This window comes from Schistocerca americana, chromosome 4 (genome assembly GCF_021461395.2).
Source record: "Schistocerca americana isolate TAMUIC-IGC-003095 chromosome 4, iqSchAmer2.1, whole genome shotgun sequence".
Lineage (NCBI taxonomy): Eukaryota > Metazoa > Arthropoda > Insecta > Orthoptera > Acrididae > Schistocerca > Schistocerca americana.
The window spans coordinates 486468726-486494586 of NC_060122.1; the positions used below are offsets into that span (position 1 = coordinate 486468726).

Here is a 25861-nt window from a genome sequence, read left to right on the forward strand (position 1 = left end):
TAGATTAAATCTGACCTGCTTGGATGTTCAGGAAAGGAATATTAAAAAACATATTATTTTGTCATTACTATTTACGATGTATCATATATGTAATATGAGTGCCTCTATGGTACTATTTACGAAATGCCAAAGTTAATAAAAATGAAATTACCTTCAATGCAAATCGCAGAACAGGATGCGCGGCAAAGGTGCTTCTCGTATTGGCGGGTCTTGTCAAAGTTGTTACTCTGTTGTAGGTTATGTGTTTTGAATGGGAGGGTGTTTCGAACCTCCTAAGGTTTGTGTACGCCTGTTGAAGTAATTCATTTACCAATGATGAAGGGCATTATTGAAAGAATCACATTGAAAAATTTTATGTAAGTATTATACATATTACTGTGTGTCAGTCGCCGTAAACGTAATTTATTCAACATATATGTCGTGGTTGATTATGCCTTATTCTACAAAAACAAGCATCATTAATGTGTTTATTGTGCAATAATATTGGTTCACAATAAGAATGGCTAAAACTGACTACGGCAGTGACAAAGTTATCGTGATATCATAAAATAAACAAAGCCACTAGAAAGATCTGTTTCTCGTCACAGGAACTTTGTATTGTATTCATATGTAGAACTTCGTTATATTTTAGATTTGAAGTTTTGCTAACGCTTCAGAAAGTAGCATTTGCGTGTCACCTGAAAATTATTTAGGTGAAACCAATGTTAGTATAGTAAACCTTATCTGCCTCATGTGAAATTGACGCTGCCCTACATATTCTTCAATAAAAAGGGACACTAACATTATTGTAGAAGTTTCTACGAAAATATAAGTTAGGAAGGTAACACAGCCCGTTTAGTATAGATACACATTATATTATATATCTCATTTATGAGTTCAATATGACCAAATTAATTCTAGATAGTTAATTCCCACAAAAATAATTTATGTCATCGTCAGTGTATTACATTAAATGTTGGGAAAAATGTGATAATGGTAAACCAATTGGTTCACTGCCTGTTATAAGAAGGTAATATACAGATTCAGTGTAGTGGGTATCAGTGCCAGTTGTAACAAGAAATATTGAATGGCTGATAATAAACATTCTAAGGATTCAATTTATCTCGGATGTAAAGACGATCAAACCTATTTATTGCTATTTTCTGAAGCATTGCTGCTAGTCTAAGATTGAGATATTACTGATAGGGATGGAATGCACATAAAGTGACCTGTGATTATTGATAGCTTTTCCCAGATCTCTGAAGACAAAATTGGGGAATGGTCCTACGACTTTTGTACTATTTTTGCAATTGTTACAGTCTAGAACTGATGTTCAGTCTGGGAGTTGAGAATCTTTAGGAAATTTGGTGACCAAACAATAGTTCTATAGTAGTATGGGATTATTCAGAAAGAATGGTTCAGAAGTGAATGTTAGCTTGGCTCTGTTGTAATGACATGCATAATCTACCGTGATATAAAGTTCTGGATGACTTTAGTATGTGTGTTGTCTTTCACTATAACATCTATGTAATTTCCGTCCTTTCCACCAGAAGCACTATTTTGGTGGCATTTGGGTGTTAGTACAAAATTTTTGTGGGTAGGTCTAGTTCTAGGAGCATCATCCAATTGAAAGGTGAGTTAAGGAGATCGTCCCTAGTTGAGGATATCAAAGATCTTGGATAAGTTGCAATGTAACACATTTTGATCCTCAGTGGTGAAGCCAATGAAGATGTTATGAGATTAACTGTTATTGATGCATATTATACTCGTATTGGCATTTGACAAGTTATTTCCTCCATTTTGATGACAATTTGCCTAAGCAGGTGGGTGATATTACCAGTTTCAGTATTTTCCCCAAACTGCCATACAGGGATCTAAAGTTGAATTTGGAATTCAGACCAAAATAGAATAGGCAGAACACATGAATCAAATAAATCTACTGATACTGGATGTTGGCTTCACATTGTGATTTAATGGTGATGTAATGTGTGATGTCATACATGGGCAGAAAATTGATAATTTTTCCTTTTGTCCAGATTATTTGTTAGAATTTAGGCTGTGGTGATGAAAACTGAATTTTTCTTTGTATGCATATTATTTTTAGAATATAAGTTGTGGTGACATGCTGGTCTGTGGCATAGCCCATAGCCTAAGAACTATAATTGAGTCAGCATAAGTTTCTACCTGACAGTTGCAGTTGTTCACCTGCCTAAACCAGTAACATAATGCACTTTTGTAATTGCCTCTATGGCAATGCCTCAGTGTTGTCAGTTCTGTAGGTAGCTACTGTTTCTGCCTGCAGCCATTAGCCCTTCGCAGTTCAAAGCTGGCAACAGTGCCGTGAGCTGTCTCTACTGTAGACATATCCATCTGGAGCAATTCAGTTAAGGAGGAACAATTACAGAAAAAAGTTAATTATGCGAAACGACAGTATGGGAGGGATACATTGGTACTCACCACATAGAACAGGCATTGGTTCGCAGACAGGTGCAATGTAAATGAATGCTAGAAGTATCCAGCTTTCAGACTGAGTCTTTCCTCAGATGTAGAAAACTATCACAAATTCACATGAGCAAAACTTAGACATGTAAGCCACTGTTGTCTCCAGGCACTGAGGCCTGACTCATTTATGAATTAATTATGAAAGCAGCCCTACACAGGCATGCTTTGCAGGCACAAAGATAAATACTTGCCGAAACCTCTGAGTCAGTAAATAAATTTAAAAAAAGGTGGAAGACCAGCTTTTTTATCCGCCCCGAGTTTCGACCACTGCATTTTCATACATTATCCAACGAAGTAAATACAAATTCCGTATTGTTCATCTTCAAATGTAGCAGCATTTCAATGTACTATGAAAATCCGACCGGCAAGACTGTTTGGGATGTTTGTCAATATGGCCAACTCTACGTTTTGAATTTCTTCCTACCTGTGAGAAGAGATGGTTGCTAATAGGACTTTAATGAATTGTGAATCACATGCAGTATTCTCTTCACCATAAGAATAATACGAATATAAACATTTTGCCATGTATTCTTTCGTGTTTGTTGCTATCTCATTTAAATCCTGTCTGCCTAATAAAGTAGGAAACTAGTGTGAGACAACAACAAACGCGGAAGAATATACATATCATGTCATGTTTGTATTCGTATTATTCTTATGCATAATAGTGATACAGTCAGAAATGAAGCACGGCAATTGACTAGATTTTTAAATCAAGATGACTCTAATTTCTGTGCAGAATGTAATGTACAAAAGAGGCGTCTGCAAAGATTTTCAAACGACGAAAAATTTTAGCTAAACTCTCGTTCAGAACATCTTCTATCATACACAGTCTATTATTTGGTACTTGTTGATCATTATCAAAGAATCCAGTAGTGTAAGTAACAACAAATAGCAGTCTCTTGCCATTGTTTCACTAATGAGACAATTTCTCTCTCTCTCTCTCTCTCTCTTTTTTTTTTTCTTTTTTTTCGTAAGCGGCGGTAGCGCGCACAAAAGCAAGCCATGCCGCGAGTGGTGACAGGTCGTAAACACACATTATCAGAATGTGAATGCATGACACAGTACAATAATGCATTTTCAGCTTAGAGTGACATAAACACCTATATCAAAGAGAACGGCACTTATCAGATCAAAGAAAAATAAGCAATCGATTCAAACCAGACGAAGCACATGAAAAAGGAAGGGTACCCGTATAAATACGGACGGAGCGCCTGACGCATGGCAACGGGTACCTGGTAAAGCTTAACTGCTAAGCTTACGACTCGAACCAAACTACTGTAGCTGTATCGTCATTCATTCGACCTAAATTGTGTCTCATATTACAATGGACCAACTTTGTTTTGATTTGGAGGTGCAGCCTAAAACTTTTCTCTCCCTGGAATTTTGAGTCTCAAATTTCAGGTGCGGCTTAGATTCGGGAAAAATTTTTTTCCTTGATTTCGAGTCTCATTTTTCAGGTGCGGCTTATAATTGAGTGTGGCTTGGATTCGAGTAAATATGGTAATGGGAGCACTGGAGAAATTTCAGTGAAGTTCATGATTCCTAGTGATTTTGTATGGGGTCATTCCACATCAAATCATGCAGGTTGTCGCACATCAAGTCAGATTTTCTTGAAACTTCGCAAATTTGCATATACTTATAACATAAGAACTTGGGCAAACTCTTTTTGCTCTCTGACTAAAACTTTTTTTTTATATCGAATTTTAAATGTAGTGATATTCTGAAACTGGGCCCTGCAAGAATGTCAATGCAAGATGGTACTTATCTGCATAATGCCTGTAACTCAGGTGCTTATGAAGCTTTTGATTTGGAATTTTTTTTTTTATATAAGTTAAGAGAAGCACATACTTAATGGGCATGTAATTATTTAAGCTGTAAGGTTACAAAGAAGAATACAAAAAAAATTAATAGGTGTCACTTTCCAATTTCCAGAAAAAGTACACACACATTGAAAATTGCGCATATCACATTTCTCCAAGGTGGTGGGAACTTAATGATTAGTCTTAAATAATTCCCAAGACAGTACAAATTGTAATAAAATAAAATTATTAATGGGTTTTCTATGAATAGATACACAAATAAATCTGAAATCACAATACTCTGTGTTCTGGTGGGAAAAAAATAATTATACGTAAGATCATCCATATCTGACACCAACGGCTTCAAATTTTCATGAAACGTTTTCTACTTGTTACTCTCTGTGTGACAATAGTCAATGAAAAATTTCTCAACATGCTTCATTTAGTAAGAGGGGAAAATGGAAATTTTTTATAAACGTAAATGCCGCAACTGAAGTTTGGCATTTCGATTGCATTACTTCAGACAGAAATAACAATTATAATAATAACAGAAAGTATCTTAGTTTCAACACATCACTGTCATATTTCCCCAGATGTCACTGAATGGATGTATTTTTATTGGAAAAAAGGATAGTAACTATTCTTGACTTATGGGAATGTAGAAAATCAGCGTAAGCTGTTGTGCTTCAAATAATGGTTTTTAAATATGTGAACCACTTTCCGACAGCTGATACAAGATTTATTTTTAGTGAAACTCTGTGATACTATTTATAAAAAAAAGAAAAAGAAGCAGCACCCTGAGTTTTGATAGATATTGGATATTCGTTTAACGTATATCACATCATTGTTCAGAAGATCATTCATATCAGATTATGTAAACTGACAACCTATAGTAACGCTGCCTCATGAAAATAAAGAACCAAAAGTTATGAATTTAATTGAAACATTTTCATTACATGGGTTAACATTATTTATGGTGTCAAATTAGCATCTTTAAACAACAATTATTCCAGCCACACTAATGTTTATTTAAAATGTACATGTTCAGCACTGGTGATCCCTGAAACTATCAATAAAACTTCTTAAGAGCATCTCTGTTTTTAATCCACTGTGACAAATTATATTCTGTTAACTTCATACCTTTTTCATTAAAGTAATACATTCTGCCTAATGATGTTGATTTAGGTACGCCAACAGCACCTAAAATGTTTTCCAAAGGCACAAAACAAGTATTCCTTCTCAGTCCAAAAGAATGACACTGCTGGTCCCGGTGGGTGGAGAAATAGTAGTTCAACATCTTCTTCATCACAGACATTTCTGACGAAGGCAAAGTACCAAATGCTACAAAAGAATTTTGTTGAGGATGAGTGCACGTCCATTGTGATGCAAATAAAGGAAGACTTTTCAGAAGATGCTATTGTTCTAATGTCTAAAGAATCACAGAAAGTGGTTTGCAATGGGGAAAATTCCTGGTACCAGGTATTGTATCGGTTTTCGAAAATCTCCTCTTCAGGTTCTTGCACAGGGGAGGGGGGGGGGGGGGGAATTGTCAATATTAGCTTTGCAGAAATCGTAAACACCAGATGCAGTTGTTATTTGTGCATCATCCACTAGTTGAAGACCAGCTCTCCTCATTATACGTTTTGTAGTTCCTCCCAAACCTGGCTAGTAGCAAAAAAGGAATGCTCAGCATCAACAGAAAAATTGTTTTTGTGCTCTCACATATTTTTAAAGCTTTTCTATTCTTGTATTGAGTAGCTATACAAAAGTGTAGCATGTTGGGGGGGGGGGCGGCAAGCTAGTGGTGGTGACAGCCAGAGCCAACATTGTCAACAGTTACAAAAAACTTTTATTGACTTCAGTACATGACGTGAGGCAGGCACACTTCTCCTCATTGCCTCTGGCTGGTGTCGATGAATGGATGGCGGCTTCCACCTTTAGCTGCTGAGCCAGTGATCTGCATTGCTGGTGGAACACCCCCTAGCTGGCTGTTGGCCTTCGGATGCTACAGCCATTGGCATCAGTGGCTCTATGCATTGTGCTGCAACTTGCATTCCCCTTGGAAAATGGCCTCTTCACTCCGTGTGAGGCAGTGATGGCTGCATGTGGAATCTGCTGTGTATGGGTTTCAACCTGTTGTCCTTGGAAATGGATGGCACCATGGTACCAAGTCCCACTAGCAGCTTGGTGTTGGAGGCAGCAGTCTCCTTTGGTAGGTCAATGTAGCTGTGGTACCTAGTTTCGTGAAGGACTCAGTGCTGGTGGCAGGTGCAGTGTGGTCCTGAACTCATGGGCTGCTATTGGCAGTGGCCATTCGTCTCACTCTATGGCATAGCTCTGATATTGTGGTGGTGGTGGTGGTGGTGGTGGTGGTGCTGCTGCTGGTTTCCAATGATAAGTGATCCCTGCCTTAAAATCCAGACTTATTCATATGCCTCTAGTGCCCATTTATTTCACTAAACGCTGGGGCCTAGTCACATTGCCACAACAAGAGACTATCCTGGTGTGGTCACACTGCCCCGTGTGGCACCTGATTACCGCTGTGTGGTGCCATTTACTGCTGAGCTCGGCCGTACTCACTTTGCAATGCATTGGTGTGTCTCGTTATTGTGATTCACATGCCACTGCACTGTCGGTGACTGACCTGCGACTATTATCACAGTGCTCTATGGCAGCTTCCATACTACTTTTCCTTACTTTTGCTGAACACTTATAATTTCTTGTCTAATGGCTGGGTAGCAGCTCTACAAAAGAAGTATTATTGGTGTTCTGTTCTCTTTCAGTTTGCACATTAATGGTGCCACATCATCATCATGTTAGTACAGGATGAAGCCAACCCACTGTGTAAGAGGGCTCATTCTGTTAGGCAGATTAAGGCTTAAGTATACATAGCTGCCTCAGCAGAGTTGATATTTTAAAATCCAAAACATGGTTTTGACATTATTGCGAAGGTGGATGACTCCCCTCTCATTCTTTCATTTCAGCCTCTATGGAGTATGATGAATCAGTCATTTCTTTGTGTGGTGTTCCGTCTTTTGTGGTCAGTATTTGTTCATTCTCACTGATTTCCTGTCCTCTTTCAAGATAATAAATTTTGACTTTATTTTAAATTTGTTGTGGAACCTTATTTTTTGTCTTTATTTCTTATCTGAGCTGTTCTGTCAAGTAATGACTTCTCTTTCATTTTTAGTTCTCTTAGGTTTCTTTCAGTTTTCACAAACCAATTAAATTTCATTATGCGGTTATGGATGCTATCCAAAATTTGTTTAGTTAATCTATTAGAGTTCATTCTGAGAAGATATCCGTAAAAATTTAGTCTTTTTTTCACATTTTCTCTGAGAGGTTGTAGTGCTTTGAGAATTTCTGCATAAATTCTAGAACCACTTAGCCTTCCTCCATCTCAAACATGCAATATTTTCAATAGAAGTGTGAGAGAGACGAATCCGACGTACTGCGTATTGCATGTTTGCAGGTGTATGCAGGTCTGAAAACAGTCACGAGCAAATTGGGGTCGTGGCAGCTGAACGGCGGCCTACAAGTACCTGCTGTACAATCCATAGAGTCTTAGTGTATGTGTAGAGAAGAACAAGGAGTGTTTATGTATTATTCAGTGCTTTTAGGGACTATGATGATTGTTCAAGACAAATGAAAAAATGAAATTAGACTTTCAAGTAATTCATGTGTTGGACTTTCTAGAAGCAAGACATGTTAATAAATTATAAACGTTAATTTAATGTGTTTGTATAGCTCAAAATATGAGTGGAATATGAGAAGACGGAGATATTTACATGTGAAATGCAAGAATGTTATTCTGCATTATCCAATACATCGTTAATTGGTGAAAACATAAAGTTTGTATATTTACTACACACGTTCTATCGTCAGAAAGCATTAGAGCATTATTTCATGGGGGGAGAGAGAGAGAGAGAGAGAGAGAGAGAGAGAGAGAGAGAGAGAGAGAGAGACTGACTGACTGACTGACTGACTGACAGTAAATTCCCTTAACCAGCTTTATTCTTCGGAGTAGTAGTTTTTGGAGATCGACCTGGCGGACTATGCAGAGAGGAAGATCGGCTGTGCGTACCAAGTAATTCAACCGATGTTAGAGAGGTGTGAAGTTGGCAGATCAGCTCCACATCGATTCAATCGTCTAAAGCATTAGAGCGTGGGGACCAGTGAAAAGGACTCGAAAAAAATGGGGAATTTGAAAAGAAATCGAAGAAGATATGATATGTTGTCATAACAACCAGATATAACAAGACAAGAGAACTGTTTCATGTAATTGGATTAAGTCCAAAATTGAAGTGGAAAATTTTGTGGGTGCAACAAAAGGGAAGACGTAAGGAAGTAATAACATTAAAAGAACGGAAAGAAGACCTCGACGTATTAGACTAAGAAGACATACGACGAGAATAATTCAAGAAGATCAAGTGGGGGGAGTATACAACTCTCACACACATCGTGGCGACGCAAACGCGAAAACAACATCCAACGCCACTGGCGCTAGTTGCGGTTCACTGGTGCTGATCTGCTTCCACAGCTGCCTACCAACGCCAACATCGACACCAACGTCTGATGCCGCCGGCTTGCTGTTCACCGGTGCCGACTTGCCGTCACACCCACTCACCTGCATTGCGAGAATTCTACGCCGGGTGAGCGCAAAATAGAACTTTCGTACCTTAGCAAGAAAGGATACAAACAGTAGAGTGACTTTTATTGGTGTAGTTGTCATACTTAGAGTTAATGCATTAAATGACTACTAGATCTAAGACTAATAAGAATGTGGATAATACACAGAGAATTGGGGAAACTTCAGAACCGGCCATGTCTATGAAAGTGAGTAAAGATGTGCCAGACTGGTCTGAATTAGTAAATTTATTCAAAGCCCAAAGTGCAGATTCAGCGGCTTTAAGAAAGGAAGTAAATGCAGCTTTAAATGCTCAAAGTCTTAAGTTAGATTCAGTGACTACTCAATTAAATCATAAATTCGATGTTCATGATGAAACTTTAGGCTAAGGTAGATTCACAAAGTAAAGACTTTAGTAATTTATGTGAAGCAATGGGAAATTTGAAGACTGAATTCGATGCTTTAACTGCTAAAGTAGAAGATCTGAAGACGGATTTGAAAGGTGAACTAACTAGTCCTTTAGAAGTCACGTAAATCAACTTTTCGCTGACTTTAATCAGAGACAAAATGATCAACTTCAGGATTTGACAAAGAAGTTAGAATTTGGTATTGAAGGTAAATGTAATACTGTAGAATCTGAACTTAGTGAGAAGTTAGGATCATTTCAAAATGTATGTAATGTTGCATTTGATGCTGTAAAGCAGAGATTGCATACTTTGAAAGGAACTGTTGAAAAGCAGGATAAATTAATACCAATAATCCAATCGCGAATTACGGGTGTTAATAAATGAGTAGAAAGTGTAGAAAGAAGTTTCATAGAGAGAATAGCTAACTCTGATATAGTAAATATAAGTAGTCTGGAGGAACAATTTGAAGGAATTATAGATCGAAATGTTACTGAGAAACGTTTCAACTATTGCTTCTTCCAAACTTAATGATACTAGCAAGGTTATAGATGCCATGTGGAAAGAATTCAAGCTTATCCAAAACAAAGTAGAAAAAAATGTATTGTCACCTAATGTTGTGTTACCTAGGGCAGTGGTGATTGTTTTGCAATGAGGAGACTTTCAAACAAAATTTAATAAGTACAGGTCCTCACTTGCTCAAGTGAAGTTAATATCAGATCCATGGGACCCAGGCGGACTCATGTATCTCCTAGGGACATTAACGTTTTGTGTTAACAGGCGGAGTGACGACCGCCGGACCTCGAGTTGTTTTCTGTTCTTCCAAAAGTGTTTCATGTACCGAATTCCCTTCAAATCTTAAACTATTTTGTAATCTATTCTTGAATTCTTAAACTATCCTATAATTTTAGTACTGAGAAAACTGGGTGATCTCTAGAAGAAATGAAGAGAATAGAATACTATATTTGTGGAAAAAGGTAGTATCATGTAACTAATTGAACAACCTTTATACTGTAGTGTAGGGATTTTATATTTTGTATAGAGTATTTGATACCTTTTATGAGACGTGATGTAGACAGGAGGGTTTGTATTGATTTTGAAAGGGGTGGGTAGTGTAAATAAGAGCATGATCTACACCAACAAATAAATCATGGCTAACACAGAACACACATCACACCTTTCAAAAAACCGTCGCAAACAGGTGTGACTGGTTCTTCACCGTTTGCCGTTTCCATAGGGTTGCTAAGATTCCCTTTGGGGACCCCAAGGGTGAAGGTGGGAATGTCCGTTCTGTAGGAGATGATTTAACACCACACCTCCTCTGGCTTCTCACTCAACTACCAGTGAGGTAGAGATCCTAGGGTAGGGGGGTGGGAAAGGTTTCCTATCTTTGGGGCTGTCTTCTTTCTCTTCTTCAATCTTAGCAACCATTTCTATTTTTCCTTTCTTACTTTTCTTTTGAGAACTTAACCCTTTTTTCCCTCTTTCCATATTCATATACTTCTATCGCAGAAGTCCTTACCAGTATAGAAAAACTATGATCTTACAACGAGTATACATAAGTAGGAAGCATGAGTAATGAAGGAGAATGCAAGCTAGATTGGAGTAAATTTTGATGCTTATTTAAGAAAAGTCAGTGTAGCGAATACTCGGATCAATTGATGAATAGTAGGGTAGTGGGGCTTGAACAAAATAGGTAGACATAGTATCTACCACGAGTTGAATAATATGTGTAGACATAGTATCTACTAAGATTATAGAAGTTGAAAAGTAGAGGAGGACTCTCGGGTATTAAATGTGGTACCAAGAAGTTAGAGTGAAGTGTAGAATAATTTTTATTTTACCAGGAAATATTAATTATAGTGTACATATAGATGTATACTAGGGCAATGGACCATGAGGCCTACTCATAAAGGATAAGGGCGGCCATGCCCGCCATTTGCTGAGGATATAGGGCAGGCATACCTACATAGATATAGGAAGACCTGTGGCCTGATGATTAGGGATGTTGTATTAAGCGGTGTACATACCAGATTGGAAGGAGAAAGTGCACTCATAGGGTCAACCCACATGTAAGGTATAGGTACTGATCCTAGGGGAAAAGGACAGTATCGTGACAGAAGCCACACGTTTAATAGGGATTATTCTGGTAAGTTTGAATTCTATATATCACTAGCTTTATTATGTTTTATGTGTATTTACAAGTCACGAAAAGAACACTTTCAGTTGCCCAGAGCTCCTCCAGACTACAAACTACTGCAAATGATAATACTAGTACATACTAAGTAAAAAATAATACAAGGGATTAGAATTAAGAATAAAGTATTCAAGTGTCACGAACACCTGGAGCTGAAAATTAAAAAGTAAAGGTTTAGTCCTCACAATTCGTAGATATAAGAAATCGAACTCCAGCATTGATTGAAATGTTCCCTAAAAAAAAAAAAAAAGAAGGAATAGCTAAATAATAAGAAAAGGGGTATTCACGCTTATGAAATGAACAAGGTATAATGTTGAAATATGAATTGTTATTATATGTGATATAAATGTGCATAATAATTGTATATAAAATATCTCATGTTCGATCTGGGGGGGGGGGGGGGGGGAAATATGTAGTGCTTTGAGAATTTTGGCGTCAATTATAGAACCATTTGGCCTTCCTCCATCTCAAGAATACAGTATTTTAAATAGAAGTACGAGAGAGGCAAATCCGACCTACTGCGCATTGCAGGTTTGTGTGTGGAGGTCTAAAAACAGTCACGAGCAAATTGTGGACGTGGCGGCTGAATGGTGGCCTACAAGTACCTGCTGTACGATCCATAGAGTTTCAATGTATGTGTAAAGAAGAACAAGGAGTGTTTATGTATTATTCTGTGCTTTAATGACTGTTAATGACAAATGAAAAAAAGAAATTCGACTTTCAAGTAATTCATGTGTTGGACTTGACATGTTAATAAATTACGAGTGGTTCTTAAACCAACTCGCTTATGAATGTTAATTTAGTGTGTTTGAAAGCTCAAAATATGAGTGAAATATGAGAAGACGGAGATATTTACATGTGAAATGCAAGAATGTTATTCTGCATTATCCAATACGTCGTTAATTGGTGAAAACAAAGTTTGTATATTTACTCCACACATTCTATCGTCGAAAAGTGTTAGATCATTATTTCATGAGTAGAGAGAGAGAGAGAGAGAGAGAGAGAGAGAGAGAGAGAGAGAGAGTGTGTGAGTGAGTGTGTGAGTGTGTGAGGGAGTGTCTGGTAAATTCCCTTAACCAGCTTTATTCTTCGGAATAGTAGTTTTTGGAGATCGATGTGGCCGACTATCCAGAGAGGAAGATCGGCTGTGCGTGCCAAGTAAGTCAACTGTTGTGAGAGAGGTGTGAAGTTGTCAAATCAGCTCCACGTCGATTCTATCGTCTAAAGTGTTAGAAGGTCTACTGAAGAAAAGATATTTTTAACACCAAGCGGCTGTCAAAATTATCCTGAAATTTTTCCCTACTATTTTCCTTTCTTTTAGTTCAAATTGTTCTATCTGCCTTACGTGATTCATGGTTAGGGTTTCTGCTGCATACAATGCTTCTGGTGTGGTCACTGTTTTGTACTGCTTAATTTTGGGCTCCGATGAAAGGGATTTCTTGTTATTTGTCTGGTGTTTCAATTGGAAGGGCACTTCAATTTCGTTTTTCCTGGATTCTATTGCCTTACTTTCTGATGTGTTCCAACTAATCCATTTGCCCAGATATTTAAAATGTTTCACTGTTTTCATTTTCTGTTCTCGGACTTTTAGGTATTTATTTGGGTGCTTGTTGTTTGCCATGATTTTAGTTTTTCCAAAGGAAATGTTAAGATCTATTTTAGCTGCTTATTTTGCTGGTTCAAGTGTTTGTTCCTTTGCCTCCTCCATTGTTTCGGCAAACAGACAGATCATCTGCAAAGGCAATGTTTTTTTTTTTTTCTTTTTTTTTTTTTTCTCCATTCTTTATATTTTTGTTGCATTCTGTGATTATTTTCTGTTGTGCAAAATTCAACAAGAAGGAAAGCTCATCCTGTTGGCTTAGTTGTATTTTTGCTTCAAATCGATATGATACTTCAACCACGAATTTAACTTTTGAGAACATACTTGTACTATCAGCACTTATTATTTTAGTTTTCATTCTATCCAAACCTAGTTCATCTATGACTGATAACAGGGATTCTCTGTCACTTGACTCATACACTTCCTTGACTCTCCACTAAAACATTACATTCTCATAACTTTGAAAAATGATTTAGGAGTGAGACTGGCCAGTAGTTAGTGACATTTGTGAAATCATGTTTCCTGTAAAGGGGAGTAGCAGTTGCATATTTGAATCTTGCTAGGGAAAACATCTTGAACTATTGATGTATTATACACTCCTGGAAATGGAAAAAAGAACACATTGACACCGGTGTGTCAGACCCACCATACTTGCTCCGGACACTGTGAAAGGGCTGTACAAGCAATGATCACACGCACGGCACAGCGGACACACCAGGAACCGCGGTGTGGGCCGTCGAATGGCGCTAGCTGCGCAGCATTTGTGCACCGCCGCCGTCAGTGCCAGCCAGTTTGCCGTGGCATACGGAGCTCCATCGCAGTCTTTAACACTGGTAGCATGCCGCGACAGCGTGGACGTGAACCGTATGTGCAGTTGACGGACTTTGAGCGAGGGCGTATAGTGGGCATGCGGGAGGCCGGGTGGACGTACCGCCGAATTGCTCAACACGTGGGGCGTGAGGTCTCCACAGTACATCGATGTTGTCGCCAGTGGTCGGCGGAAGGTGCACGTGCCCATCGACCTGGGACCGGACCGCAGCGACGCACGGATGCACGCCAAGACCGTAGGATCCTACGCAGTGCCGTAGGGGACCGCACCGCCACTTCCCAGCAAATTAGGGACACTGTTGCTCCTGGGGTATCGGCGAGGACCATTCGCAACCGTCTCCATGACGCTGGGCTACGGTCCCGCACACCGTTAGACCGTCTTCCGCTCACGCCCCAACGTCGTGCAGCCCGCCTCCAGTGGTGTCGCGACAGGCGTGAATGGAGGGACGAATGGAGACGTGTCGTCTTCAACGATGAGAGTCGCTTCTGCCTTGGTGCCAATGATGGTCGTATGCGTGTTTGGCACCGTGCAGGTGAGCGCCACAATCAGGACTGCATACGACCGAGGCACACAGGGCCAACACCCGGCATCATGGTGCGGGGAGCGATCTCCTACACTGGCCGTACACCACTGGTGATCGTCGAGGGGACACTGAATAGTGCACGGTACATCCAAACCGTCATCGAACCCATCGTTCTACCATTCCTAGACCGGCAAGGGAACATGCTGTTCCAACAGGACAATGCATGTCCGCATGTATCCCGTGCCACCCAACGTGCTCTAGAAGGTGTAAGTCAACTACCCTGGCCAGCAAGATCTCCGGATCTGTCCCCCATTGAGCATGTTTGGGACTGGATGAAGCGTCGTCTCACGCGGTCTGCACGTCCAGCACGAACGCTGGTCCAACTGAGGCGCCAGGTGGAAATGGCATGGCAAGCCGTTCCACAGGACTACATCCAGCATCTCTACGATCGTCTCCATGGGAGAATAGCAGCCTGCATTGCTGCGAAAGGTGGATATACACTGTACTAGTGCCGACATTGTGCATGCTCTGTTGCCTGTGTCTATGTGCCTGTGGTTCTGTCAGTGTGATCATATGATGTATCTGACCCCAGGAATGTGTCAATAAAGTTTCCCCTTCCTGGGACAATGAATTCACGGTGTTCTTATTTCAATTTCCAGGAGTGTACATGTGATTAAGAACATTACATATTATAGGGCTTCACCTTTTTAGTGCCTGGTTAGTTATATCTCCAACTCTATACAAACTTTTACTTGTCAGAATCAGTGTGATTTTCCATATCTTAGAAAGAGATGTTTGAGATATTTCCGTTCCACTAAATTTTCCCTGTATTGTTTATCCATCAGTAAGCATTTCCAACTCTCAGATACTGAAAAAAAGATATTTTTAACACCAAACGGCTGTCAAAATTACAAAAACATTTATCTTGAGTAAGCCAGCATGACACCCAGTGTAATCCAGTACGACCGAATTCTCCATTGTATATAAAATGTTGTTGTCACCTGGATCACTCCATGCTGGATAATGAAGATATGAGATACATTGAAGTGTGAAGACATTAACAGAACTGTCCGCACGAGACATATCTGAGATAAAATACACGGCTTGTGAAAATGGGCAAAGCCTGAAACAAGTCATTCAGCAAATAAACAGCAGCCTTGGTGTTCAACTTTCTTCAGTCTTTGAGTGTACTGGTTTGCGTCCTCTCTGAAGTTGTTGAACAAATTTTATCACCTATGTTTAATGTCTTGGAGCATTAGTTGCTACATGAAAACTAAAGTGAGGCATGATAAATATAATGTCTTTCCTTGGGGGTACCAAAAATTTAAATGACATGAAGAAGATTAATGCTAATCAGGTGGACTACCAGTAAATATCTATTTCTTTTTGAAGCAATACACTTCAAAGCTATTCACCAAATTTGCACTGGCTGTGGAAGCCTATGGCCATATGTTACTAAATGTGTTCTTCAGAAGAGGATTATTCAGTTATTAGTTTATATTTTTCAGTGACTGCTTTAACACACTTTTACATTAACTCTGCCAAGAACTGTTAGTAATTTGATGCAAGGTATAATTTTCAGCAGTTTTCATTTACCTCTGCAATTTGTAGTAGGTTTCTTGACAATGGCCGAGGAGTACTCGGCTGAAAGCTCCTGGATTTTAAACCACTTGACGTGGCTGGAAGCCCGAGAAACTTTTATTACTACATATTGCCATGAAACTATGCACTCCTATATTAGGTAGTAGGTTTTGTTTGGAACCCTTCAAACTTACCCCTGTGGTACATGATTTTCACTGCAGTGGACAGCTTCTAATGGCCACTTCTCTGGCATTTTCAGTCAGTTATGAGGCTACAAATACATGAATGGCACATCATCAGTACAGAGTGCCTACTGCAGTGGACTATGTGCATTTGCAGCCTCAAGAGTGACTGAAAACGGCAAAGAGGCGACCATTAACAGCTGTTCACAGGGCTAAAGTTAGAAACTGATTTAGCTTTCATAAGTATGCTGCAGGCATCATTAGAGTGGAATTACGTTGCATTTTATGTCGAGTTTACTGTATATGACTACTTCTCCTTAGAATCAGTTCTCTCCTACCACACAGTGTTTAGTTTTAGAGTGTATTATAATGCATTTATGACTAGTGTTGCTTTATGTTTGTCTAAATTAAATGATAGAAGAGCAACTCAATAATTCTTATGCTCTTATTAATAGGACTTTTGAAGATGTTGAAGTAAAGCCACACAAGAATCTGAATGTAATTATTGGCCCAAATGGAAGTGGTAAATCAACCATTGTATCAGCTATAATTTTGGGACTTGGTGGGAAACTAAAACTTGCAGACCGTGGATCCTCTGTGAGTATAACCCAGACTGAGCATTTCCTTTTATAAAGCTGTGCATTTTTTAAAAAGTATGTACAAAAGTGAACTAAAAATAAAAGATAATGTGAGCCATTTGTTTAAATATTTTGAATTCACAGATTTAAAATATTTCGATATAGCTCATGAAATATAACATGCAACTTGTTAAATGCTTTGTGTGCAAGTGAGCTACGGCATGAATAGCTACCATCTTTACCTTCTCTTGTTTTATCTGCGAATAGTTTTCTTCTGTTTTTCGTTCCGTCAATTTCCTCAGATTGGTGATGTGTTCTTTTACGTGTTGAATTGTGTTGAAAAATAAGAAGATGGACTTACTGAAACAAGGCAGTGTCTACAAATTTGCAGATGATGTAGTCCTGTCTGGTGAATGTAAGGATGACTTAAAATTGTTGAATGAAATAGAATTCAGCATGATATGTGTGTTAAAGGTAAACAATGACAGAAGTGACTGTGAAAACGCAAGGGGATGAAAAGTAGCTAAAATGGAAAAATGTTAAGGTGTGAAACACTATATTAAAAGACTTGGTGTCAAACAAAGGCCCAGACTTTTGGATGAAATGCTTGAAACTGTGTGTACGAAGCACAACTGTGTTATGGATGTGAACTGTTGATGTGGAAAATGAAGAAACTGCAAGTATTTGAAAAATGTTACAGAATAATGTTGTAAATTAAGTATCCTGTTACAGCATGGAATTAATAAATGTTAAAAGAATGGGAAAAGATATGAAGGCTGTGAAAAACACTGACCAGTAAGAGGAATGTGTTGGTGGATAGCATAACAACTGTGTGTGGAAGTTAAAGGGACAGATACGTTGTAATACTTATTAGCTTTATCAAGACTGTCATAATAAATGTATTATGAGGGACAGGTGGAGGTGAGGGTAGAGATTTACACAGGATAAGAAAAATTTGAGGGCACCGTTCCAAATCTAATTTTTTGCCCTCCTGGGAGCTCACAGTTCTTTCATGAGTTTGTGCATGGCGCACACAGGGCCCCGAGCTATTGTAGCTCATTCTTCATTCCTTAGCTGCATTTCCTTCTCCCTGCCCCCTCCATCCCTATCCCCACTCCTTCCCCATTGCCACATGCTTCCCCTCTGTTGGTGATCTGATTTATGTCAACCTGGCTATTCCCCTGGTTTCCTGTATTGGTCATAATTTTGTTCCTTTTGATTGTTCCTCCCCCCCCAATTTTTGGCATTTCAGCCCCAAAATTTCCTGTTTTTAGTGTGAGCCATATTGGGAAGAACTCCCTCCCTAGCATCTATGGTGTGGATTCCTCTCCCCCCTCCCTTCCCCTCTCCTTCCCCACTATAGCCCCCTTCCACCCTACTAGGTCACCAGCACGTGTATCCAGTCTGTGTGGTGAGGCTGTTATGTACCCATATGGTTGAGCGTCCTGACAACACAGGGATCATACTACTGATACTTAAGCTGTCCCCTCCCTGTGTATGCCAAGGAGTGCTTGCTTGTCTTCTTGGAGCATCGGAACTCCAGGCAATGGCCACAGTGCCAGACAGCCCTTGCTGTGGCTGGATGGCGCCCATGGGGAGGACCCCTGGTTGGAGTGGGTGGTATCAGAGTGGACGCTTGACGCGTGAAGCGTATAAAGTTGCAAAAATCTGGCCATTCTCACACAATCGTCTCTTGGAATGGTGAAGGATCCTTAACTGCTGCCTCGTATGATCTGGTAGCCTCCCCATACCTGGCTACCCCATGGGAGGAGGGCCAGGCTTTCCCCGTTACCTCGTCTGTACTAGCACGGATGGGGACACTTTCACTGCCACAAAGCCATTGTTTTTTGCGGAAAATATCGAGGACAAGTTTGGTGAAGTGGAGTCTATTAGTAAGATGCGGTTGGGCTCCCTGTTGATCAAAGGTTCTTCTGCCACCCAGTCCGCAGCTTTTCTTCCCTCTCTCCGTGTTGGCAACATCCCAGTGTCTATCACTCCTCACCAATCTCTGAATATGGTCCAATGCGTCATTTTTCATAGGGACCTCATCCTGCAAACTGCTGAGGAACTCCGGGCTAATTTGGGACAGTGTGGCTTTCATTTTGTTCACCGTGTGCAGAAGGGTCCCAAAGACAACTGCACCAATACTGGTGCCTTCATTCTAGCTTTTGAGGGAGATACCCTCCCAGAGAAGGCCAAGGTTATGTGCTACAGATGTGACGTGATGCCGTACATCCCTCCACCTATGCGGTGCTTTCGTTTCTTGCATTTTGGACACATGTCTTCCCGCTGTACGGCGGATCCTTTGTGTGTTGACTGGCCACCCAGTCCATGAGGGAAGCCCTTATGCTCCGTCGCCTGTGTGTGTCAACGGTGCTGACTGCCACTCCCATCACTCACCGGATTGCCTGGCTTCCAAGAGAGGAAAGAACATACAAGAAGATAAGTCCCTGGATCACCTGTCTTACACTGAGGCTTGCCAAAAGCATGAGAGACTCCACCCAGTGTCAATATCTTCAACTTTTGCCTCTGTTACTTCCTTTCCTTTTCCTCCCTTGTCCTTACCCCAGCCCCGTTCCACTCTCCCCTCCATCTCCCCTGCGGTTCCCACGACCTCCCATCAGGGAGTCGCTCCCCCTCGCTGGCCAAAGAAGTGCCCCACTTCTTCAGCATCTACTGGTGATCGGGCTCCCTCCCAGGAACCCGCTCCTCGGCGTCTCTCAGGCCAGAAGACTGCTACCACCACTCGGCCACGAGGCGCACCATCTGCGTGCCCCAGGGTCGCCTACTCTCTTTCGGTCCCCGATCTTACAGACACCTGTACTCCCCCTGTGTCCTGCCCTCCTCCACCTGAGAAAGAGAAGAAGAAGAAGAAAAGGAAAAAACATAAATTTCACGACAAGGTGCACCCGGTGCTCCCGGAGGTGCCAACTCCTCACACGCAACCTCAGTCTGATGTCTTATTTATGGATGTCACGCCATCCTTGTCGGTGACAACTACTGATAAAGTGACCTGACCTCCTCCTCGGCTCCTTCGTGCCTACCTTGGACTCATGCCACACGATCATCCAGTGGAACTGCAATGGTTACTATCGTCAACTACTGGAAATGCAACGTCTTGTCTCCTCTTATTCTGCATTCTGTCTTGTTCTCCTTGCAACTCATTTTCGTGATGACCACGCCAACTTTTCCTGGTTATTGGGCATTCTGTCGGAACCGTGCTGGCCCTGGGGTAGCATCTGGTGGGGTCTGCACTCTGGTTCGCTCCGATGTCTTTAGTGACTGGATCCCCCTATGTACCACCTTGGAAGTGATAGCAGTTAGGGTGCAAATGACTCCGGCACTCACCCTTTGCAATGTCTACCTCCCTCCAGGTCAGCCACTTACCTGTGTTGCGCTATTGCCCTTAATCCAGAAACTCCTGCCCCCGTTTCTCCACCTTGGGGATTTCAGTGTCCACCATCCACTGTGGGGTAGTATCACTTCAACGGGTCGGGGTATCCTAATCGACCAACTTCTCACATACTTCGATTAGTGTATCCTCAACAATGGTTCCCCTACCCACTTCAGTGCCGCTCGTGGCACCTTCTCTGCTATCAGTCTCACGATCTTCTCCCCTACCATCATGGCTTCCCTACATTGTCGTCCCATGATGACCTTTGTGACAGTGACCACTTTCCAGTGACACTGTTGTTCACCTGCTGCCACCAGGCAGAAAGGCCCCCATGTTGGGTCGAGGATCTGAACCTCCAAGGAGCTCTAGGCACTGGTCCATTGGTCCTAGCGACACACTGTGGTGGCATCGTCGTCCGCGTCCTACCCGCCTACTTTTCTCCAGCACAAGCACAGAGTTGAACAAACCCCCTCCATTTCATCCTGCACCACGTTGAGCCCTATAATACACCTTTCGCTGAATGGGAATTGGTGCAGGCTCTTAGCTCTTCACGAAACACAGCCACAGGGCCGGATAACATACGTAATCAGAAGATTCAACACTTGGATGTTCCCTAGAGGCAATGGCTCCTCAGGGTCTTCAATCACACCTGGCTCACGGGTGCTTTTTCATCACAATGGCGAGACAGTATAGTTATCCGCACAATCAAGGAGTCTACTGTAGTTTTGGGCACTTCTTTCCACCCCTCTTGGAAGGAGTCCACTGCTTTATGCAGTTTATGCATTGGCCATACCTGGCTCACCCATTGTTTCCTCCTACGTAATGACCCATCTTACTGGCTCTTCCAGGTTCGAGTTGGCACTTCACTCAGCTCCTCTCAGATTCAGGAGAATGGTATCCCACAGGGTTATGTGCTAAGTGTCACACTCTTCCTCATTGCCATAAATGGGCTTGTGACCTCTGTTGGGAAAAACCCAACATCTCTCGACAGCTACCACCCCATTAGCCTTATGAATGTGCTTTGTAAACTGCTCAAAAGGATGGTGAACTCCAGGTTATGTTGGGTAGTCGAATCTTGAGGCCTTTTGTCACCATATCATGTGGCTTCTGGGCAGGGCGATTTCCAACTGACCATTTACTCAGATTGGAATCCGCCATCCGACAGGCTTTTACTCACCACCGGCACCTTGTTGCCGGTTTCTTTGAAATACATAAGGCGTATGACATGGCGTGGCACCATCACATTTTAGTTACCCTCTATGAGTGGCGCTTCTGTGGTCCCCTTCCCATTTTTATCCGTGAGGTTCTATCTTACTGGCTCTTCCAGGTTCGAGTTGGCACTTCACTCAGCTCCTCTCAGATTCAGGAGAATGGTATCCCACAGGGTTATGTGCTAAGTGTCACACTCTTCCTCATTGCCATAAATGGGCTTGTGACCTCTGTTGGGAAAAACCCAACATCTCTCGACAGCTACCACCCCATTAGCCTTATGAATGTGCTTTGTAAACTGCTCAAAAGGATGGTGAACTCCAGGTTATGTTGGGTAGTCGAATCTTGAGGCCTTTTGTCACCATATCATGTGGCTTCTGGGCAGGGCGATTTCCAACTGACCATTTACTCAGATTGGAATCCGCCATCCGACAGGCTTTTACTCACCACCGGCACCTTGTTGCCGGTTTCTTTGAAGTACATATGGCGTATGACATGGCGTGGCACCATCACATTTTAGTTACCCTCTATGAGTGGCGCTTCTGTGGTCCCCTTCCCATTTTTATCCGTGAGGTTCTATCTTACTGGCTCTTCCAGGTTCGAGTTGGCACTTCACTCAGCTCCTCTCAGATTCAGGAGAATGGTATCCCACAGGGTTATGTGCTAAGTGTCACACTCTTCCTCATTGCCATAAATGGGCTTGTGACCTCTGTTGGGAAAAACCCAACATCTCTCGACAGCTACCACCCCATTAGCCTTATGAATGTGCTTTGTAAACTGCTCAAAAGGATGGTGAACTCCAGGTTATGTTGGGTAGTCGAATCTTGAGGCCTTTTGTCACCATATCATGTGGCTTCTGGGCAGGGCGATTTCCAACTGACCATTTACTCAGATTGGAATCCGCCATCCGACAGACTTTTACTCACCACCGGCACCTTGTTGCCGGTTTCTTTGAAATACATAAGGCGTATGACATGGCGTGGCACCATCACATTTTAGTTACCCTCTATGAGTGGCGCTTCTGTGGTCCCCTTCCCATTTTTATCCGTGAGGTTCTATCTTACTGGCTCTTCCAGGTTCGAGTTGGCACTTCACTCAGCTCCTCTCAGATTCAGGAGAATGGTATCCCACAGGGTTATGTGCTAAGTGTCACACTCTTCCTCATTGCCATAAATGGGCTTGTGACCTCTGTTGGGCCTCTGGTTACCCCGCCATTGTATGTTGACGATTTTTGCATCTGGTGCAGCTCCCACTCGGTGGCATCTGCTGAGTGCCAGTTCCAAGGTGCCATCCAATGGGCCTCTGCGTGGGCCACTGCCCACAGCTTCATGTTTTACCCCTCCAAAATGGGGGCTATGCATTTTTGTTACCGATCCTCAGTACACCCTGATCCAGAAATTTATTTGGGCAACCAGCTCCTCGATGTTGTAGTGCAGTCCCATTTCTTGGGCCTTATTTTTGATAACAAGCTGACTTGGCTGCCCCACATACGCCACCTAAAGACTACATGCATGCGGAAGCTTAATGCTCTCTGCCTCCTGGCCCACACATCTCGGGGTGCAGACAATTCCACTCTCCTCCATCTTTACCATGCTCTGGTCTTGTCCAGACTCAATTATGTTAGTCAGGATGGCTCAGCAGCTCCTTCCACTTGGAAATTCCTTGACCCTGTCCATCATAGTGGGGTGCATCTGGCTATTGGTGCCTTTCGCACTAGTTCTGTTGATAGTCTCCTCACAGAAGCAGAGACTCCCCCTGTACACATTCAACGGAGCCAACTCCTTGTTTCTTATGCAGTCGCCATTCACCAATTCCCTGATCATCCTGTGTACCCTGTGCTCTTCACCAATGAGAAATGTCTCCCTCCTAACACCCGCCCACAGGTAGGATTGCCGGCTGGCATGCGTCCCACTACCCTCTGCCAGGATCTCCATCTGCACTCACTGGACTGCACCCCGTGTCTTTCCTCCCATATCCCCCCTTGGATGGTGCCTAGAGGATGGATTAGGATCGATATCTTTTGGGGTCCTAAGGTCTCTGTTGCTGCAATGGTTTACCAGTGTCTTGTATGTGTCATCCTTGCAGAGTTCCAGGGTGCCACCATCTTTTACACTGATGGTTCCAACACTACTGATAAGGTGGGATACGCTTTCACGTCTCCTACCGGCTTCAAGCACCATTTGTTACCAGGTTCATGTAGTGTATTTATGGCAGAGTTTCTAGCCATTCACAGGGCCCTCCTTTATGTTTCTCAGGCCTCCCTCTATAGTGTTTTAATTTGTTCCGGCTCCATGAGCAGCCTGCAGGCTATCGATCAATGCTACTCTCATCACCCCTTGGTCTCTGCCCTCCATGACCTTCTCTCTGCCCTTGAGCATGCTACCTGTTCAGTCATTTTCCTTTGGGTCCCAACTCATGTGGGAATCCCAGGGAATGAATTGGCTGACCGTTTGGCTAGAGAAGCAGACACTTATCCCCCATTTCCTTTCACGATTCCAGCTGCGGATATGCGGATCTACGTCAAATCTCTCTTTGCCCAACAGTGGAATGCTATCTGGAGTGCTACTGCTCATAGTAATAAACTCCGCACAATCAAGGAGTCTACTGCAGTTTTGGGCACTTCTTTCCACCCCTCTTGGAAGGAGTCCACTGCTTTATGCAGTTTATGCATTGGCCATACCTGGATCACCCATTGTTTCCTCCTACGTAATGACCCATCCCCACAATATGGTTGTGGCGCCAGACTGACGATATCTCACATATTGGTAGCATGTCCCCTTCTTTCAACCCTTTGTGCTAAGTATAGTCTTCCTGCTCACTGAAATTTAATGTTAGCAGACAATCCACGGATGGGTGACCTGGTCCTCAGTTTCCTCCATGAAAGTGGTTTTTATTTCCAGATATAAGGTTCTTCTTCAGTCTTGGAGCAGGGGCTGGTTGGTTGGGACTCCATTTGCAGTCTTCACGGTCTGTGACCCCATGACCAACTCCCTTTCTTCTAGTTTCTAAATTTGGTCTCACCTTTTATGCTTTTCCTATGTGTGTTTAATGTTCTTTCTTTTATAATTTGACTCCTCTGACTGACTCTGTCCGCTTTTAGCAGACCCTCTTTCTTATGTAATCCACTTTGGAATTGCGGGACTGATGACCTCGCCATTTGGTCCCATACTTTCTCAGTCAATCAACCTAATTTTTTGTTTCCTTTACTGACCATCCACCTTCTCATATGTTGGAAACTATTAATTGATGGCTTCATATGTTTTTCAGTGTAATTAAAAGATAGTGCATTTTACATTGCTGAATCTGCTTCCTGTTGTTAAAGAATTGCTGAATCTGCTTCCTGTTGTTCAAGAAACAACTGGCTTTTATGATTTTACTGGTTTCATTGGCACAACTGTCTGCGTAGATGCTGTTACTGTAGGAGTGACAAATTATCCACTCTTTACAGTGAAAATGAAAATGAGGCCAGAAGAATACTGTTTAAGTTAAACAAAGCTAAAAAAAGTGTAAATTCTGCACAGCTGCAAAAGAATGAAATGAAATGAAAGGGTCTGCAGAAGAAAGTGCTAACCCACAAGAGCTTGCTGAATGTTGTATGTCTGGTTAGCTTCAAAGAAGAGAACATAAATGTAATAAGACATTTGGTTAACTTCAAAAAAAAAAAAAAAAAAACATAAATACAAAGAGATTTATATTGTAGATGGCAATTTCTAGTGGTACATTTGGAGCTGCTTGTTACCAACATGTAGTGCATTCAGAAACACTACAGATAAAGTGATCGGATTAATTTTCACTAAATTAAGGGTTATTGCTTTCTACCACTAACCTTTTCAAATACCATGTCACTGTGTTCCAAAAGTGCTGTTGTCTGTAGGGAGATAGCAATTCCACAGAACTGTAGCAAAATGCAGGAAGGCGTGCACAGTCTTGACAGTTGGTGCGGTGGCTGACAGCAGTTTCCAATTTCATTTGCTTCTTTCTTGTGAGCAACAGTTTGTGTCCAGTCAAAAAGATCATCATGTGAAATGCTGTCCATTACCATTAAGTAGGGCCTTTACACAAGAACCGCTTTCTAATGTGAAGTGTTAAGTAATAGGCGATAACAATGTGTTGTGGTTGTGTGTGCCTTTGCATTTACATGTTGAGAATCAACACAGTCAGTTACACAGTATTGTTTTGTTAGTGACTTGGTGCTTTCATGCTTTGCAAACCATGGTAAGTGCATGCCACAAGATTCATGAGTTGAGTGAAGTGTCCACACTCATAAATTACTTGTCCTTCATTGTATCTGTTGGGTGAATGGGAAGAATCTGATGGAGCATGTCCTAGTAGAATACACTATAAAGGAAGGAGTACACACTAACTGCATAATCAAAGACCACAAGAAGTTATGTATGATAGTCTTCATTTGACCTCTACATTTTTATGGTGTATATCTCATTTCGAACACTGTTTAT

The 25861-nt window shown here is 41.7% G+C and overlaps 1 protein-coding gene across 2 annotated transcripts in view; it reads left to right on the forward strand.

Moving 5' to 3' along the window:
* Window positions 1-210: 210 nt before the first annotated feature.
* Window positions 211-25861, forward strand: part of LOC124612658 (structural maintenance of chromosomes protein 5) — a 160850-nt gene continuing 135199 nt past the window's right edge. Inside the window, exons 1-2 of one of the 2 annotated variants that reach the window (XM_047140977.1) lie at window positions 211-356; window positions 16679-16820. In XM_047140977.1, coding sequence (XP_046996933.1) covers window positions 313-356; window positions 16679-16820 — 186 coding nt within the window. In that variant the 5' untranslated portion in view covers window positions 211-312. The remainder of the gene's footprint in view (window positions 357-16678; window positions 16821-25861) is intronic. The other variant, XM_047140978.1, reaches the window with a different exon arrangement.